At 38.1% G+C, this 20445-nt stretch overlaps 1 protein-coding gene across 3 annotated transcripts in view; it reads right to left on the bottom strand.

The window, feature by feature from the left end:
* Positions 1–6276: 6276 nt before the first annotated feature.
* CNOT6L (CCR4-NOT transcription complex subunit 6 like) overlaps positions 6277–20445 on the bottom strand; it is a 123508-nt gene continuing 109339 nt past the window's right edge. For 2 of the 3 annotated variants that reach the window (XM_044225808.1, XM_044225807.1), the window contains exon 12: positions 9885–17321. In XM_044225808.1, the coding sequence (XP_044081743.1) occupies positions 17109–17321 (213 nt within the window). In that variant the 3' untranslated portion in view covers positions 9885–17108. Of the gene's footprint in view, positions 6769–9884; positions 17322–20445 lie in introns of those variants that run through there. The other variant, XM_044225809.1, reaches the window with a different exon arrangement.

Below are 20445 nucleotides of genomic sequence, written 5' to 3'. Positions count from 1 at the left end.
AAAAATAGTACTTCCCTATGAATCTCTGCAATTGCACTCCTGTGTATTTACCCCAAAGATACAGATGTAGTGAAAAGAAGGGCCATCTGTACCCCAATGTTTATATCAGCAATGGCCATGGTCGCCAAACTATGGAAAGAACCAAGATGCCCTTCAACAGACGAATGGATAAGGAAGATGTGGTCCATATACACTATGGAGTATTATGCCTCCATCAGAAAGGATGAATACCCAACTTTTGTAGCAACATGGACAGGACTGGAAGAGATTATGCTGAGTGAAATAAGTCAAGCAGAGAGAGTCAATTATCCTATGGTTTCACTTATTTGTGGAGCATAACAAATAACATGGAGGACATGGGGAGTTAGAGAGGAGAAGCTAGTTGGGGTAAATTGGAAGGGGAGGTGAATCATGAGAGACTATGGACTCTGAAAAACATTCTGAGGGGTTTGAAGTGGCGGGGGTGTTGGAGGTTGGGGTACCAAGTGGTGGGTATTATAGAGGGCACAGATTGCATGGAACACTGAGTGTGGTAAAAAAATAATGAATACTGTTATGCTGAAAATAAATAAATTTAATTTAAAAAAACTATATAATACTCAAGAAAGAAATTGAGGAAGACACAAAGAAATGGAAAAATGTTCCCTGCTCATGGAGTGGAAGAACAAATATTGTGAAAATGTCTATGCTAACTAAAGCAATCTACACATTTAATGCAATCCCTAACAAAATACCATCAAATTTTTTCAAAGAAATGGAACAAATAATCACAAAATTTATATGGAACCAGAAAAGACCCCCAATAGCCAGAGGAATGTTGAAAAAGAAAGCCAAAGTTGGTGGCATCACAACTCCAGACTTTAAACTCTGTTACAAAGCTGTCATCATCAAGACGGTATGGTACTGGCACAAAAACAAACACATAGATCAATGGAAGAGAATAGAGAGCCCAGAAATGGACCCTCAACTCTATGGTCAACTAATCTCTTGTCGCGCTCTCCCTGCCTGCAGAGATGATGCAACACCAACACACACACAGGTCGATGCACAAGCTCTTGTTTATTCCCTGGTCGAAGTTTTTTTTTCCCCCTGCGGGGAAGTTCCCTTGCCTTATATAGGGCATAAAAGCCAATCACAGAGGTGTTCACTTGAACAGGAGGTATCTGGGGCTCGTTGACAGTGGTGGCATGCAGTGTTCATGTGACGAGCACGAGGTCACGTGTGGCCAGGGCAGATGTTTTTCAGGCTGTCCATGCTGCTCCGGCTGTGTAGCCGGCGCCATCTTAGGGGCGCGACCCCGACAATCTCTGACAACGCAGGAAAAGAATGTCCAATGGTAAAAAAAAAAAAAAGTCTCTTCAACAAATGGCGGTGGGAAAACTGGACAGCCACATGCAGAAGAAGGAATCTGGACCATTTCCTTACACCACACACAAAAATAGACTCAAAATGGATGAAATACCTCAATGTGAGACAGGAATCCATCAAAATCCTTGAGGAGAACACAGGCAGAAACTTCCTCAACCTCAGCTACAGCAACTTCTTCCTAGAAACATTGCCAAAGGCGAGGAAAGCATGAGCAAAAACAAACTATTGGGATTTCATCAAGATCAAAAGCTTTTGCACAGCAAAGGAAACAGTCAACAAAACCGAAAGACAACTGACAGAACGGGAGAAGATATTTGCAAATGACATATCAGATAAAGGGCTAGTATCCAAAATCTAAAAAGAGCTTAACAAACTCAACACCAAAGAACCAATCAAGAAATGGGCAGAAGGCATGAACGGACATTTCTGCAAAGAAGACATCCAGATGGTCAACAGACACATAAAAAAGTGCTGCACATCACTCGGCATCAGGGAAATACAAATCAAAACCACAATGAGATACCACCTCACACCAGTCAGAATGGCTAAAATTAACAAGTCAGGAAATGACAGGTGTTAGGATGTAAAGAAAGGGGAACCCTCCTACACTGTTGGTGGGAATGCAAGCTAGTGCAGGCACTCTGAAGAACAGCATGGAGGTTCCTCGAAAAGTTGAACATAGAGCTACCCTTTGACCCAGCAATGACACTACTGGGTATTTACCCTAAAGATACAAATGTAGTCATCTGCAGGGGCATTGATGCACCCGAATGTTTATAGCAGCAATGTCCACAATAGCCAAACTATGGAAAGAACCTAGGTGTCCATCAACAGACGAATGGATAAAGAAGATGTGGTGTGTGTATATATATATATATATATATACAATGTAATACTATGCAGCCATCAAAAGAAATGAAATCTTACCATTTGCAACAATGTGGATGGAACTAGAGGGTATTTTGCTAAGCAAAGCAAGTCAATCAGAGAAAAAAAATTATATTATCTCCCTGATATGAGGAATTTGAGAGGCAGAGCACAGGTTGTGGGGGGATAGGGGAGTCTAAAATGAAAGAAGATGGGATCAGGAGGGAGACAAACCATAAGAGACTCTTAATCTCACAAAACAAACTGAGGGTTGTTGGAGGGGTGGGGGTCAGAATAGGGTGGTTGGGCTATGGACATTGGGGAGGTCATGTGCTATGGTTATGTTTGAAATGTGTAAGCCTGATGATTCACAGACCAGTACCCCTGGGGCAAATAATACATTATAGGTTAATAAAGATAATTTTTTAAAAAATGCAATTTTAAAAAATAAAGTAGTTAAATAAATAGGAACAGAAAATAGAATGGAAGTGGCCAGAGGCTTAGGGAGGAGTTTGGGGGGAAGGGGGGTGAATAATAAATTATTGTTCAATGGGTACAGAGTTTTAGTTTGCAAAGTGAAAAAGTCCTAGAGATCTGTTGCATTACAGTATGAATATACACAACAGTACAGAACACTTAAAAAATGGTTAAGACAGAAAATGTTACGTTTTTACCACAATAAAAAAAAGGTAATGCAAATAAAGTACAAGAAAAAAAAAAGATTGATTAAAACATGAAAACAGATGCTGAGTGGAAAAAAACAAAAGGGCATGCTAATGATTTGCTTGCTTGTTTCCACACCTATTTCTCATTCTTGATTCTGAATATACCATGTGAATACTTTTCAGTCTTCTTTGCCAATCACTTCTGGTTAAATTCAGCCAAGGAGAGACATGGTAGAGAACTATAAGGAAGAAGAGAAAGCCGGCATCTTTCTCTTTCTTTTACTGCTACAGGTAGCATTTCCAGCAGACACTTGGGTCTTCTCCGTGACCCCAGCCCTTAAAAGATAGCTCCTCCCTTTGTGACACCACCTCCCACAGGCAGTGCCTGCCACAGTTCTAACTCCTGGTCGGTAACCCCATCTTCTCCTGATTTCCAGTGGCTTAAACATTACAGTGGCTATTAGATGTTGTTAATCCCCATTTTGCCTTACAATACACTATTTTTTAAAATTTATTTTCAGTGTAACAGTATTCCTTGTTTTTGCACCACACCCAGTGCTCCATGCAATCCATGCCCTCTATAATACCCACCACCTGGTACCCCGAACTCCCACCCCCTGCCCCTTCAAAGCCCTCAGAATGTTTTTCAGAGTCCATAGTCTCTCATGGTTCACCTCCTCTTCCAATTTCCCTCAACTCCCTTCTCTCCATCTCCCCTTGTCCTCCATGCTATTTGTTATGATTATCACAAATAACTGATAATCATGTGAACAATGGGCAGAAGATATGAACAGACACTTCTCCAATGAAGACATACAAAAGGCTATCAGACACATGAAAAAATGTTCATCATCACTAGCCATCAGGGAGATACAATGCACTATTTGACATTTTTTCCTCGCCCATTTAACTCATGCCCTATAGTCTACTCATCTTGATTGAAAGAGTGTATCTTCTGAATCCATGAAACAAGATGGGATAGGGAGGGAGACAAACCATAAGTGACTCTTAATCTCACGAAACAAACTGTGGGTTGCTGGGGGGAGGGGGGTTGGGAGAAGGGGGGAAGTTATGGACATTGGGGAGGGTATGTGCTTTTGGGTAAATTGGAAGGGGAGATGAACCATGAGAGACTATGGACTCTGAAAAACAGTCTGAGGGGTTTGAAGTGGCGGGGGGGTGGGAGGTTGGGGTACCAGGTGGTGGGTATTATAGAGGGCACAGCTTGCATGGAGCACTGGGTGTGGTGAAAAAATAATGAATACTGTTTTTCTGAAAATAAATAAATTGGAAAAAAATAAAAAATAAATAAAAAATAAAAAAAAGAAAGAGTGTATCTTCTGTTTTTTTCAACTGAATCCTAACTAATGCAATCTCTTATTATAGGTACTTCCAAACCAAATCCATATGAAGAGACCATAAGTCCCCATAAATTACACCATTTGACCTACACACTTTTTTCCTAAAGATTCCTTAAGAAAATAAAAAGAAAAGGAAAAGAAAGGGTGCTCATGAGCTGGAGAGGAATAGAGGAAACGAATCTTAAGTAGGTTCTCGACTGAACACAGAGGCAGAGCCCATATGCAGGGCTCAATCCCATGACCCTGAGATCATGACCTGAGCAAAAAGCCAAAACAAGCACTCAGTTGATGAGCCAGAAACCCCAGAACTACAGATCTTTAAATAAGGTCTACATATTTGTTTCTATGTTTTGCACATCCTTAATATATATTTGCACATCCTTGATATATATTTATGAAATATACACATACATACTAGGAACTTATCATATATGTCAAGTACTACAGTCTTCTTTAGTAAGATTCTTATAATCCAAGAGCACTGGTGTAATTACCCACCCTGTGGATATTCCAGGAAAAGAGATTGCAAGATGGAGACTGGCACTCAGGAAGTTTTGTGGAGAGGTCCAAGATAAAACCTGGGGGCGGAAGAAATGCAGTCACAACAAAGACCTTGACCATTACAATGAGGGCTCTGGAGCTGGCCACATCCATTCAGAATTGTCACAGGTCTATGTGAGGAGGCTCAACTCATTAGCCCCACATTCACCAGCCACTGATATCTAGCCACAGATAGATATCCCCTCCCAGAACAGGGCATGACGTCTGGCAAGGCGGCTGTCCTACCTCAGTCTGGGGCACTTTTCAGGAATATTCTCAGTGGACATCCCACTCCCAGATGAAAGTCCTTAAGAGTTACCAGTAATCAGAGCACCACCTTGAGCCAGTCACTTGTCTTGTATAATACATTTTGAAAGCATCTCCATCCTCTGCCCCCCAGAATTACAAGGGAAAGTTAAGTAAGATGAACTAGTTCTGTGTTGCAGCTGTTCTGGGGCTACAGTTGATACCCATCATCTCCCTCCTCCACTACCCACCAACACTAAACTTCCTGTCACTCTCAACCAGCAACTCTGCTCTCGGTGGCTGATCTAGTAGGGTAACCTAGAATTTGGTTACCATGCCTTTTTCATGATTTTTGCACTTGTCAGTTACACAACAAAATGGAGCAAGGAAATGCCCAGAGTCACCAAGTACACCCCTGGGTGCCAAATATATCCCTCCCTGTGCCCATTGTGTAGCAGCAGCTGGACCTCCAATGCCATAGGTCTGCATAGCCCAATAGGAAGGGCCACTTGCACTCTAGCCTACGCTTGCTGCCAAGGCCCTTCCTGTTTCCTACACCAACTCATGACCAAGAGCACACAGTTATTGAGTTACGAAGTTCTCTGGGCCTCAGTTTCCTCACCTGAAAAAATTAAGAGAATTACAGTACATATTTTACTGGGCTGTTGTGAAGATTGAATGGTTTCATGTATATAAAGCAAATAAATAGTACCTGGTACAAAATAAATCATGTAAGAGTAAATTCTAGTTTTTATATTAATTTACATATTTGCCATGATCCACAATAAAGAAATGCAAGTGCCTAGAATATGCTTAGAAAACACAGGACTACTCTTAAGTTTATTTTTTTTTTTTTAAGATTTTATTTATTTATTTGACAGACAGAGATCACAAGTAGGCAGAGAGGCAGGCAGAGAGAGGGGGAAGCAGGCTTCCTGCTGAGCAGAGATCCCGATGTGGGGCTCAATCCCAGGACCCCGGAATCATGAACTGAGTCAAAGGCAGAGGCATTAACTCCCTGAGCCACCCAGGCACCCTTTAAGTTTATTTTAATAAGAACTTTATCATTTGCTGTTGTCATTTTAAGTACATTTCCTTGACTTGTTTTAACAGAATTCAAGATCTCCCACCACATCATATTTGAGGATAAAAGCTGAACCTCAACAGATGAGAGAGTTAATAACATCCAGGTAAATGACCGCTGACCACGAGGGTCGAGCAGCCATTGGATAAATCTTCTCCTCTTCCACTCCTCAGGTGGACATTCACAGGTGCATTTTACTTGGTTCCTTGGAGGGCTCCTGGTAAGTTCAAGCCTTAGTTGCTCACAGAAGTAATCAGGAGAACACACCATTGAATGGGCTTGTGTTCTTTCCCCATTTAATTCTTCCTAGTTCCCACTCTTGTTCCTTAAGACCACTTCTCAACATCAACTACCTGAAAGGAAGATCTCCCAGACTCTGTTCTTTGGAGAAACTTGGGCCAAGACAGTCATTAACAGAAGCAGCCCAACAAAGCAGATGCTTCTGGATCTGGATCACTCTCTAGTCACTCCGTTGTTGGTGGATGACCCCAGTGCACTTTCACTGGTGGTGGATTTGAAGTACAGGTGGCAGAGAAGCACCAGCTTACAGGGGAAGCAGTAACACCTAAGCCATATGGTGTAGTTTTAAGTATAAGGACTGTGAGGTCGTCGGGTTCTCAAGATTTACTTTGGACATCTTGAAAAAAAGAAAATGACAGGCTCAGATTAGCCAATTTCAACTCAAGACATACTGTGAAAGTCAGATACACCCAGGACAGTGCTTTAATGATTATTTCAGTAGCCATGGGGTAAACAATGCTAAAGATCAGACACAGGATGTGTGTAATGGTAGCAGAGCCACAACAAAGATGAGCATAATCTTCAAGGTTGTGCAAAGTGAGGTTCTAAACACTGGGATAGGAACATGTGATAGAAAAAAAAGAGAAGAGTCACCTGGGTGACTTAGTCAGTTAAGCTTTGGATTCTTGATTTTGGCCCAGGTCATGATCCCAGAGTCATGAGATCGAGCCCAGCACTGAGCTCTGCACTTAGCGGGGAGTTTGCTTGAGATTCTCTCTCCCTGTCCGCCACCCCTCACACCCTTTCTCTCAAATAAATTTTTAAAACAAGTGAAAAGCCAGAGAAGTTCAAATCCCCAGATGTCCTTGAACCCTTAGGGCCCTCCCCCTTCCTAGAAAAAGAAATCTCCTTTTGCCTGGATAACTTGCAAAGTTCTTACTTGTGAAAGATGCCTCAAAAGACTGTTTGTCCTCCTTAAGACCCACCCATGCCTCCCTTCTTTGAACTTGAGATCAGTAATTATGGTGACATCACAGTACCAACTGAACAGACGTATATAGCACTTAAACCGAAAGAAAATAGATTTCACACCCAAAGACTTCTAAGACCTGACTAATTCTATGTCCAGGGACTGAAGAAACATACAGTAGTGGATCTTGAAAGTGTTGAATCTGAGATACCTAAGACTGCATAAGGAATAATTTATTGATACGGTGGCATTCTACTGTGATTCAAGATTTTTAGTCATAGTAAAAAGTCAGTCCTAATAGCTGCTGGCATGATTTCTTGAAATTTGGTGTGGCAGGTTGTGTTCCTTTGGAAGCATACTCTGAAATAGAGATTAATGTGCAACTTATGGGAAACTCTGGGATGGGATGGCGTTTCAGAGGCGCTGAGGTGGACTTAGACTGAGCCTTAATACCCACATATCTTCCAGGCATTGGAGGTCCCCAGGAAGGGGTCATTTCAGGCTCGCAATGCTAGTGTACAAAGATTCGTCGTTCTGGCATGAAAAAGTAAGGTTGCTGGTACACAATGGGAGGCAAGAATAAGCCTATGTGGAACCCAAGTGATTCACGGACAGCTCTTGCTTCTTTCACATCCAGGGATGGCTGGCAAACTCAAGCAACCATGCCCAACAAGCACAAAACATCTTGTTGGGATGAAGGGCTTGGTTGCCAAACCCTAGGAAAACAATCTAGATCCACTGGTGCACTGGTGCAAAGCTGAGTAAAATCTGGAATGCTGACAGAAGAGAGACAGTGACAACTAGTCATCATAGCCTCAAAATCAGCTGCAGCAGTGGACTCTACCTTGTTCTCCTCCGTATTTTGTTGAGATTACACCGTCAGTCCTCAGATGACTCACATCCTCTCAGCTCACTTCCTTACTGCCATCATAGCTTGGCGACCAACTGCACACAAGTGTAACTTAATAGCACTTTGCCTTTTGTTTTCTGTACCATCACCCACTCCATTTCCCCACTATTATTATATGGGATTCCTGCAGGAACCTACTTAGTGAATTTAATAGATGTACAAACAGGAAGAATTAACACACTTTTCTCATAGGAGCCCACAAATTCTCTCTTCATCCCTCATGAAGACAATTTTGAGTGCATTCTACTCAGCTCCTCAAAGGGTCAGTGGCAAGTTTATGTCCCAGTTGCCCTGAGAGGTGCTTGGCTCAATATTGCACCCTTGACTTGGCTTTCCCTCTTTCTCTATTGTTATTTCTACACCCCTTTTCTTCCCTGGGATCATTTATCCAAATAAATTACCTGCATGCAAACTCATCTTGATGTCTGATTTTTCTAACATTTCATGAGATTCAATTTCTTACATCCATTTTACCATTAAGGGTACATTTTTATCAAGGTCATATGATGGAATACAAGGACACTTGGTTAGTGTCTTGATTCCTCTATTTTAGGAGTATCTTCTTAATAAGCCAGTTGTCCTAAAATCTGGTCCCTCTGAGATACACTTGAAGTGATTCTATTCTGGAGTGTTTCCTAAAGGCTGGCCAGTGTCAAGAAAGGATCCTTGGGGTCGGTAAAAATGGCCAGTATTAGGCACTGAGCTAGAGATTTGTTGATGTTCACAATCTGTTCCCACAAAACCTTCCATTACCTTCCCTAAGCACTTATTAAACTGGACAGCTGTTTTTGTTTGTTTGTTTTATGCTCTTCGAGAATAATCTGGTCTCAATCACACCATATCTTAAAATCAATTTTCAACTGAATATCCCTAAACAGTTTCAAAATAGCTATTTGTGAGCCTTTCCCTCCCCCCTTCCAAGAGTCTAAAAATTTAAGATACCTTTACTATAACACTTTAGTATTTTATGTCATAAAAAGAGTGTTTGCAAAGTGAATTCTTGGGAGGATATGGAACTTGTACAACTTCATATCCCCAAAGCACTTTGTTCATAGTAGATACTTGAAATGTTTGTTGAATGAGTTTATTCTAGGTCTTGGGAGGTCCGCTTATTGAGACAGATTACTGCTGCTAACTCAGCAGATCTGATGGCTGTATATCAGTCAGAATGGGCTAGATCATGCTGCAATAACAAAACTTTACTTTATGAAGACATTGAGATTTGGCTGTTGTTTCTCTCACTTCATTTTCTGTGTAGGTCAGCAGGCAAGCTCTGTTTGTCAAAGTCAAAGACTTAGGATGGAAAGTTGAATCTCAATATACACTTCTATTATCACCAAGGCAAGAAAAGGGAATATGGCAAATTGCACACTGGGTCTTAAAGCCTCACTTCTGAGTCCCTCTGCTCATATTTCTTCAGCCAAAGCAAGCCATAACTAAGGCTAACTTCCAAATCTGTTCTAAACAAAGTACTATTTAAGCAGTAATATAGCTTTCACGGGGGGAGGGGAGAGTAGCATGAATCTGTAACTTTTTGCCTGAATTACCTTGGCTTCTTCACTTTCCAAGAGATGTACTAACCTAAAAGCAGACACATACTGCACAAATACAGTAAAAAAACAAGACAAAAGTATGCAGTTGCAAAATGGCCATTTATTGCCTACAGGGGAAGGAAAGGGAGGGAGAGAAGAGAAGTACACAGGTGCAAGGAAACAAGCATATATTTAGCCCTATACATCATGTGTGAGCAGTACCCAATCTCCAAAATGGAAAAAAGTATTTTGTCATCTGACATAGTAGTTAAGGTTCTTAAGCACCTCCCTCTGAGCTGCCACAAGATTTAAAAGGCAGGACTGCTTTGTTTAGTCAATGTTCACATTAATGAAAAAATACTACCACCCAACTGTGTCCTTTTGCACGCATATTTTGTACAGTGTCTATTGTGAAAACATTTCAGCTGAGCAGTTTGCTCAAGTTTCAGACCTCATCAACTGTTTAACTGTAATAAATAGAAAAATAAAGCAGCTGGTGATTTTGTCAGAGAGAATGTGTTCAGTAAGAGCAGAACCACTTTCTCCAAGGATGACAGAGTGTTAAATGATTAGGACACCACAGAACCAGTCTATGAAACATTAAACACGAGTAAGCTATAATTACATGGCACTTCATTAAGTCTTCTAATTAAAAAGAGAATGAATTTTAAAAAAAAGAACACAAAGAAGAAAAAAGAAAAAGAAAGGAAAATCTTAGATCTTAAACTGATTACTGGAACACAGTAACAAATTGATTTAGTGCTTGGCTTTTTCTTAGGACAAAAACAAAGTAAATATACAACCTAAAACAGGAGAATCTGTTCTGAAATAGTATCAGTAGAAACCCCCAAGTATTCAGAGGAAAAATTACCGAAATATCTTGTTCAGTTTTAAACTGAAGTGCTTTGCTTACCAACCATTAAATTAGTTACAAAAACACTTTATAGGCCACAGAATGACTCAAATTTAGGCAAAACAATGAATTATTAACTTAATGCCAAATAATGAAAATAAATGAACCTTTCCCTATTCAAATGGTAAATTGAGTTGAAGAGTAGATCGTCTCATGGATATTTAGTTGGCACTTGTTTTATGGTTGAAAGAAATCACAACGGAAGATATAAATTAACCCATAGTGAATGTGATCAACACCCTGGCCTTTCCGAAAGAGAAGGTACAAACACACACTTTCTCTTAAAAAACAAAAACAAAAACCAAAACTCCCTCCATACCACCCCATCCAGAGGTAAAAAAGCCAAAGTTTGAAATGCTCATCCTCAAAATATTCCAAGGACTCCAATGAACTCTATTCCTCAACTTCTCCTGGATGAAAGAAATGCTTACATTTGGACAACTGTACGAATGCCCATAGTGCACTTCTCAGTGCTGCTGGTGTTTAAGAAATTTGCCACTCACAACACTGAACAATTCCAGATCCAGTGTGCAGTAATACAGCCATCCAAACTCCTCCCCACCCCGCCCCCCCAAAAAAGTTGGCAGAGCACCGCTCAGGAATTTCACAGGTAAGGGAATATATTTTTAGCAAGTTAAGCACAGAGAAAGAACAGTACAGCTTCTGAATACATACACACCCAGACTACTGCATCACTTACTGTATCAAGACTGAAACAAGTAGCAGGAAACTAAGCCTGTTAAGAAGCAAAGCCATTGTTGGACACATCAATGCTGAGCCAATTGTGTGAGTTAAGATAACTAACTAAACGAATGTGGTACATATAACCATTGTTAGCTTCAAAGAAAATACAGTTATATGTCAAGTAACTAGAAATTAACACAAAACTAAAATAAGCAAGGACGGACCACTTCTGAGAGGGTTACCATGATTCTTATACTTTTAGAGTTAAAAGTGACAGATACACAAGTAGGAAAATTATCTAAATCTGGGGGAGACTGTTGAAACAAAGAACTACTAACAGGTGCCAAACTATGACTTCTCAAAGTTTCGGAAAGCTGTATGTACCAAGGTACTATGCCAAAAGAGTCATATCACTTGGCATTTACATACCCTTTTCAATATGTGATTTATTGTTTCTGATAACGCAATTTCTAATTTCAGGACAATGCTACTGAGTTTATACTAAGTGCCATAAAAAATGAATATTTAGTTGACAGAAATGTCCTTATTTCATATGCTTTGAAAGTAAAATTTTACTTAAAAACATTCCATTACTTCCATGTCATAACGTATGCTGAATAAAACCTCAACATGCTTGTTTTCCTTTGATTCCAAAAATAACCCAAACAAACTTAGGCCAAAAGGAATTACTAAGTAGGTTAACCAAGCTTGTTTTTCCTAGTTATCTCCCTACTTCTTGCTGTAGGACTTGAGTAATTCAACAGAGAAACTTACATAAAGAAGGCATTTGGTTAAAATAATAAAACATGCATGCTCTCCCTAACCACCTTCCTGAAAAGAATTTTTTTTTCTTTTCCTGGATCTTATTCAGAACACCCTGCAGTATAGCTTAAAGAGCTTTCTTCTTTCTTCTTCCCCAGAAGCTTTAAGATGATGCTTATACAATAAACATTTCCAAATCATTCTGTAAAATGAAAGATGCTCTTGCCATCCTGTTCTGGAAACAGATGTCAACTTTGGTAAATAAGCCAGGTTAAAGGTGTACTAATTTATTTAAGTCTCAATTTGAATTTGGTGATCATGATGCCATAAAAAAATTAAATCAAAGCAACCATAAGTATAAAAGTTCTCATCTGCCTACAAACTGAAAACTTTAGTTGAAGTTCCTGGCTTAGAAAAATATTCCACTTTTCCTAGTTAATTTATCTACCTAGAATTCTCAGAGTTCTATAAACATGACATAATTCAGAAGGAAAAGGTTAAACAAACCTACACATTAAAAAGTTGATTTTTTTCTTAAAAGGGTAGGGCAGGTCGGAGAGAAAGAGAGTACCTCATAAATGTGAGAATTCACATTTCTGTCAAAATATAGGTATATATGAGTGCTACTTTTGAAAACGTGCCATAAAGTCATTGCTTGCTATGTAACCATTATTCTATGGCCTGCCAAATGTATCAGAAACTATGTTTTCTGTGACCAAAGCTACTGCTCAGTCGGTACATTTTACAAAGCTATTAAAATCTCTCAGAATATAAGACTTAAAAACAAACAAGTACTGGTAAGTACTGGGACACAGTCAATTTGCTAGAAAACCTAGCCCTGTATTAGGAATGAAAACCACATACCTCTCATTCCATCAAAGAACATATTTAATCTATTTTGTCTTGTGCTTTCTCTACTTCTTGCTATTTGATTTGAAAGTATAGAGAGCATTTGTGATTTTTAGAAACTCTTGGAAATGCAAATACAAACTCAATTTTTCACCCACTTAATAAGAGATACTTAGGAGATACAATTTTAAAATGGAACACAGTTATGTTTGCCTATGTTCCAGTTTTAATGTGCCACATCCTCAATTCTAACACAACCCACCAAAGAATCAAGTGATATGAGCCTTAGGTATCTTTCAACTTTCTCCCTTCTCTGTGATTCAATACATAACTGTAACACACCAAATAACAGGGACAAATAAGAAAAGAAGCTTTATATTTCTGCAAACTACAACACTAAAACACAGTGGCTTCTTTAATACATTCACACAGGATGCTTATTAGTAAAATTAAATATCTGCCTATGAATATCAGAAAAGTAATTTGAAAAGAAAGAGCTTGGAACAAGGCAAATGGGGGGGGGCGGGAAGCTGGTCTCAGAACCCATTGTGCCATTACCTGACTTTAACATGTGATATTCAAACGAACGTTCACACGCCTTACATCAAAGAAATGAAACAAAAATATTCAGCTACGTTGTACAAAATTTTTTTTACATAAAACATCATAAATCTTGAACAGATTTACTATATCTGAATTCTAAAAAGTTGCCTATAGAATGGTGCTGGGATTCTGTTCTCTGCTTGCTTTTAGGCAGTGCTGTTGCTTAAAAGTTGACACCAGGCACAATATTTTAAAACAAAGTCAACAAGCAAGGAGCAGTAAGTGGATTTGAGCCTTTCCCAGATGTCAGTCCTGAGGATGCTGCAATATTCCCCATCAAAATGTGTAAAGCTATGAGGCGGATACTGATGCCTGAGAGAGTGGGTGACTTGACATGCACTTGTATGACTGCTGTAAGAGCAAACAGTGCAGTTTTCCCTTCCTCAAACAACACTGTTTTAATAAATTTAAGGAACACTCCAGTTCTTAGACAATTATCAGAAATCATATTTAACAGTTAAAAAAAACACACATTATCACAACCTAAAAATGCCCAAATTTTCTCTTAGCTTCAGATAAAATATGCAGCAGCCCCAATGGCATAAAGCTTATTAAACTTAGATTCTGAGAACTAGAAAGTATATAAGCATAAATATTGACTTTCATTGAATATATACCATATGTCATTCACCTCTTCCTTTTGGCTTCTCACTGCCAAAGTTCCAAACGGCATGCATTGTAACGAGACAATACTGAGGAGAGCAGCATTTCTGATCATCTGAATTGGCAGCTCAAAACAGATACCACTCCTTTTACAAAGGGAACAAAGGGTGAAAGGTGTGTGAAATCTGGGCAGTGGGCTAAAGGGAAACCGTGCACATGAAATTTGGGTTACCATGCCCCAAGTGTGTGTGCCACCCAAAACATAACACAATTACCTACTTCAACAGAGCTACTACCAACATTTACTAAAACCACATTAAAAATACACAGGATAATGAATGCTTTGAAAGAGTGCATTTGGAAGCAGAGAGAACCCAATTACACACCTTCCTGCAACAGAGTGCCTCGATCATACACAAAATAAACTTAAGCTGTTTACAATGTTTCCCAATTTTTTTTTATTTTTTCCCTCTACATTTAACTATTAAAAAAGTTTTTTATTAATAAATGGGCTCCTCTGTGGTTCATATACAATCATAAGTGAACTTTAAATTCCATTTTATACAAACATCTCAAAAAATATTGGGAGTGAAGTATGGTAGGAAATATTGCTCACATTGCTAATTAACATGCGTATATGAAAGGAGGAAAATGTTTTGTTAGTGCATATACCTCCAGAGCAGAAAACCCACCCAAAACAAAAGATTTAAAATAAAACATACAGTAGCTGATTACAAAAAAAGGTAATGTCCACAAAATTAAGTTTTTCATGCTATTCTACTTTCCAGTACTATGGTTCAGGTAATCAATTTGCATGGCTAGATGTTGAATGTTTGAGGTATATAAGAAGGGATACCTGCACACTGAGGAAAATCTGTCACCTTAATGGTTGTTTCTTTGTTATTTGTTTGTTTATTCTGGTACTTTACCATTTTTAAAAGAATATTTTATTTACATCAAACTTCACTCAACTACAATGACATTCCAATTATAATAGATGACAAACAACGCCTCTATCACTAGGCACTTTTAAAAGGGAGTTTAGGCTTTACAGAACCCTTCTGATGCAATCCCGTATCTGACATTACATCATCCCACCACCCTCGTCCCACTAAAATTATCCTTCTGGGGAAGTATTATCTTATACAGCCTGATTAATTTACTATGGAAGAAATTAGTATGAAAGGACCAAAGGAAATGCATCATTTAAGACTAATAAAACAGCCTAAGGTGTTAGGTTTGAAAGAGGAGGCAAATTGTATATATTTAAAACTAATCAAATAATTTAAATTTGACCTGTACTTTATATATTAGTGAGACACAAATATAGGCTATTTTCTTTTAAAATTTCATTCACATAATGGAAAATTTCTTGTTTATTAAAAATATCACATTTTGAGACTAGAAACAGTAAAGTGCATGAAAAGTTTAAAATATAAATTTCAGAAAACTCTTATAGCAGCAAAAAAGCAGAATAAAGAAAAACTTAAAAACACAGACACAACCTTTTCCTGTTAACTGTGCCATAATTAACATCAAGTAGCCAACCAATTTTTCCCCCAGAAAACAGTATTACGTTCACTGCCTCTTGAGTCACAGATTTTTAACTGGCCCCTCCTGGGCAAAAAAAGGATTCCAACACTTCTAAAGAGCATCGACAGTTGGGAATAAACCAGTAGCTTCTTAATTCAACCCTGACAGACAACAGAAACAAAGATTAAAAGCATATAATGGCCATTTGGCAACTAGAGTCAGGAAAAAATGATCCGAGGTTTTCAGCTACTCCCTGTTCTTTCTACGCCGCCCCCAACCAAATCCTTTCCACTGTTACCTCAAAAAGCCAAAACTAGTAGCCACTTGTCCTACTTCAGGAAACACATGAGATATCTGTATCGCTTTTCCCTTTTAAAACTTGGATCGGGGGTTTTTATTCAGTAGTTTGCTTATTTTTTTAAACATTTGACTATAACAGCAAAAATTATTATACAGATCATATAATATCTGTTTCTCTAGCACAACCAGACAGAAAAAAGGTAGATGAGAATAATGAAAAATACTGGACCCTAATTTTGTGGGCAACCTAAAATATAACATATCCTATTTTCAAGATGAGTGGCAGTAGAAATTACCCACTATTTCCCAATAAATAAACTGGACAGAAAGGCTTAAAATTAATACTTCTAATGAGGTTATAACTAATAGAGGAACTAAATACAGTGATTCCTCAAAAAAAAAAAAAAAAAAAAAAACCAAAACCAGCGCTTGCCCAACAAACTGTCATGTGCTATTGAATGCTTGATTTTGAAAGCATATTGTGCAACCATCTTTAATTTCTCTATTTTTCATATTATGGTTAAAGGCTGTATCATAGTTTATGTACAGATCTAGCAAATTTAAGTGCTTTGTTAATGTGCAAAAGACTTGGGGAGCCAAAAATCAGTTTGTTATAATGGAAAACAGAAATCCAAGAAACTTTTCCTGTAAGGCATGCCATCATTCAGTTTAAAATGTCATATTTATAGTTTTTAAAAATTGCCTTTTACAAAAATGGTTGGCTCATTTGAAACCATTCAAAAGAAAGTATTTGTTTTGGAAAAACAAATACACTCTTGTTGGGCCTTAAATTGGTGATTTATTAATTATGAATGTTGGCTCCTAATATAATATGAAGAAGGTCGAATTTAAAAACATGTTAAACTAAAAATTTGGAAAGAGTAATACTTTGGTTCCAGCCCTAGTGCCAAATGATACCAATATGCACAAAAATGTACAAAATCTTAGAGCAAACACATAATGAAAGGAACCTGAAGAAGCAGCTTAAGGATGGCCATACTTCACTCCTACATACTTTGATTTACAACTGTACAGGTCCATAGCAACAGCTCCCCCGTCGTTGCGGGGCAGTACTCCACTACCTCCGATTAGGCAAGTGAACACCATTGACAAGAGGCAGAAGTGGAGGGTGGAGTTCAAGTTGTGTTAACAGTGAGAAGTGGTCTGAAGGGATGTGAGGGTGCGGACACCCAGTGATGTTGTTCTCAACCAGCCATTGAGGATCTAAAGGCCCCAGGACACCAAGCACGTTCATATGAGTCTTGGAATAGAAAATGTAGTCAATCACGCCCTGGAAAGAGATGAGAGGTTGGGGAAAAAGAAAAATAAATGCTTAGAAAGAAAGAATAACTCAAGATATATAAAGAACAATCCATGATTTGTAAAAGCCAAATACCTGAGTAACCTGTACTTTCGGTACTTGTTGTCGTGACAAGAAGTCAAAAAGGACTCAAGTCTTCAGTGGGTATTAACGAAATAAAGAGGGCTCAGCAGGGAAATACATGGCCCTACTGGTCATAGAGCCCTGCATTTGTGTCAAAGTGGTAAGCAAACTAAGCTAAACACATCATGTTGTGTCTAGGCATCTTCTTTAAAAATGGCTTGCTTAGGGGCGCCTGGGTGGCTCAGTGGGTTAAGCCGCTGCCTTCGGCTCAGGTCATGATCTCAGGGTCCTGGGATCGAGTCCCGCATCGGGCTCTCTGCTCAGCAGGGAGCCTGCTTCCTCCTCTCTCTCTGCCTGCCTCTCTGCCTACTTGTGATCTCTCTGTCAAATAAATAAATAAAATCTTAAAAAAAAAAAAAAAAAGGCTTGCTTAGGTCAGTGAAATCTAATACATCAGTATAAACATTATGGGAACTACACTAAATCCATCAGTTTCAACGAGCTGTTTTTATATAAATGCATGACAAAAAGGTATGACCCAAATTAACTTTTTAATGTTAACTGGCATTATTTTCATATATTTCATATATTATATGTTTATATATTTATATATAAATATATATTTTGTTTATATATTTATATATAAATATATATTTATATATAAAATATAATTATATATTATATATTTTATATATTATATGTTTATATATTTTCATATATTTCATATATTTTCATATATTATTTGCACATCAAGGTATCCAAATATACCTGAATGAAGTCATGGTAAAGCAGGTTTCAGATTTGCCAATTCTAGTTCAGCTTTCCCAGATATGCCACATATGTACAAAATACTACATACACTTAATTTTTCTAATGTGTTCTTTTTCACATGTTCTCATTTTCACAAATTCTGGATTCTTTAACAAAAAAATTTCAGCAGGGGTGTGTGTGTGTACACATACACCCAACTCTTGATTTCAGTTCAGATCTTAATCTCAGGGTCATGAGTTCAAGCCCTGCACTGTGTTCCACACTGGGCATGGAACCGACTTAAAAAGGGAAGGAGGGATTATAGTCAAATTTCTTCCTAGCCATATCAAGAGAGCCTGAGCCCAAGTGTGGAGAAATATTTCCAGATATGGAAGTATCTATTTAGAAATGCTACACATAATGAGTTCCGGTAGTATTTTAAATGTTATCACAATGAAATGGGCTACTTAAAAAAAAAAAAAAAAGAAAAAAAATTTAATGAAAAAAACTTGTATTATCAAAATTTGGAAATAATTACTTCAGTTTGTTGGTTCTGACATGACCAAGACCAAAATAACGACATTTTCTTTTAAGGAAGAAGGCCTCATTAACATTTAGAAACCATAACCTTGCCACAAATTAAGGTACCTACTTGAATCCAAGAAATGGACTTTCTGCCATTTATGCTCCAAGTTCAAATAGTTAAGAAATGATATTTGTACAACGTATTATCCTTTCATTTTGGCTCATGCCCAGTTTTACAGTGACATTTTAGGAAAAGGGTTCACAAGGGTCAGGGTGGATTTATTTGCCTTTATGAGACCACCCCTTTGCTTCAACTATAAAGTAAAAAGAAAACACAACTGAAATACTCTGCTACGTAGGATGGATAAACCTAGTGACTTTACTAGAGTGGCATCATGCAGATCAACTGCTAGACTTACAGAATCCTTTGCAAACACAGGCCTCAAGAAGATGTTAAACATTCTAGAAAGTAAGACATATTTAATTGGAGGCATCACTTGTAACTATTTTCTCAGTGTGAAACATCCAGAGTAAAATTTCTCAATCAGAACCCTTAGCAAGGACATATCTGCAAACTCATCCAAATATCTGTACATATGTATTTACATTTATATACTGCCATTTCCATAAAGTAGGTTATTAGACTAATGATTCCTAACCTTTTTCTGATTCAAACTTTTTAAAAGGCTATAATGTAAGGAAAATAACCTTTATATTAGGAAGACGTAATAAGTCTATAGAAATGTATTTGAAAAAAAGGTAAAAATAATGAAAATAATTTATGAGCTAGAATTATGCTGTTTGTCTTATAAAAAGAATGTTAGAAAATTATATACTAAAATTTCATAATGTAATAGAGAAAGATTTACTACTTGACAAAACAAAGATTTACTACTTGCATTAACTGGCTCAGGCACACCCTTAGACTGGTGGGATAGAGAACAGCAACAGCGAAAAGTCTGAATTAAGCTGTTAATTCAATGTATCTGGTGTTATAGTCTAAAGGTTTCTGTCCCCCTAAAATTCACACGCTGAAATCCTAACTCGTAAAATGATGGGAGGTGGGGTTTCGGGGAGTTAATTAGGTCATCAAGGTAGAGTTCTCATGAATGGAATTAGCGCTTTATAAAAAGAGGCCCCAGAGAGCTCTCTTAGACTCTCTGCCACTTGAGGATACAGGAAAATAGCAGTCTGCAACCCGAAGAGGGCCCTCATCCAAACCCAACCATGCTGGTACCCTGATTTCTACTTCCAGCCTACAGAACTATAAGCAATGAATTTCTGTTATTTCTAAGCCACACAGTCTACGGCCCGTATTCTGTTAGCTATTATGAGGACACCTGGTCTACAAGTAATTCTCCTGTTTACCTACCCTTTGGTATCTTCCCAATTAGTTCTAGATTAAAGGAATCTGACTTCTAAACATCACTTTTCTACATTTCTAAATTATTCAAGGACCAAGAAAGGAAACAAATGCTAAGCCAAATGAGTAAAATTTAACAACAGTCTACTGATCCAATGGCAGAATACTGTATTTAGATCCATATGTAATGCTGATTACATGATCCTTTTATATTTTATGTTACCTAACCTTTTTTTACTGATTGGCTTTAATAATAGGATGGCATAAAACACTTTACATAAAATTGAAACACTCACTGTCATTTGGACTAAAAGCTTCATTCTCTGTTGTTAGGTGGGCCCAGTTTTTCCTCTGCTCATCCTATCTTTCCAGTCACTTCCCATCCTACCCATC

The sequence above is a fragment of the Neovison vison genome, chromosome 11, assembly GCF_020171115.1.
Source record: "Neovison vison isolate M4711 chromosome 11, ASM_NN_V1, whole genome shotgun sequence".
Classification (NCBI taxonomy): Eukaryota; Metazoa; Chordata; class Mammalia; order Carnivora; family Mustelidae; genus Neogale; species Neogale vison.
The sequence above is the reverse complement of the archived record's forward strand: the minus strand, read 5'-3'. Positions and strand labels throughout refer to the sequence as shown.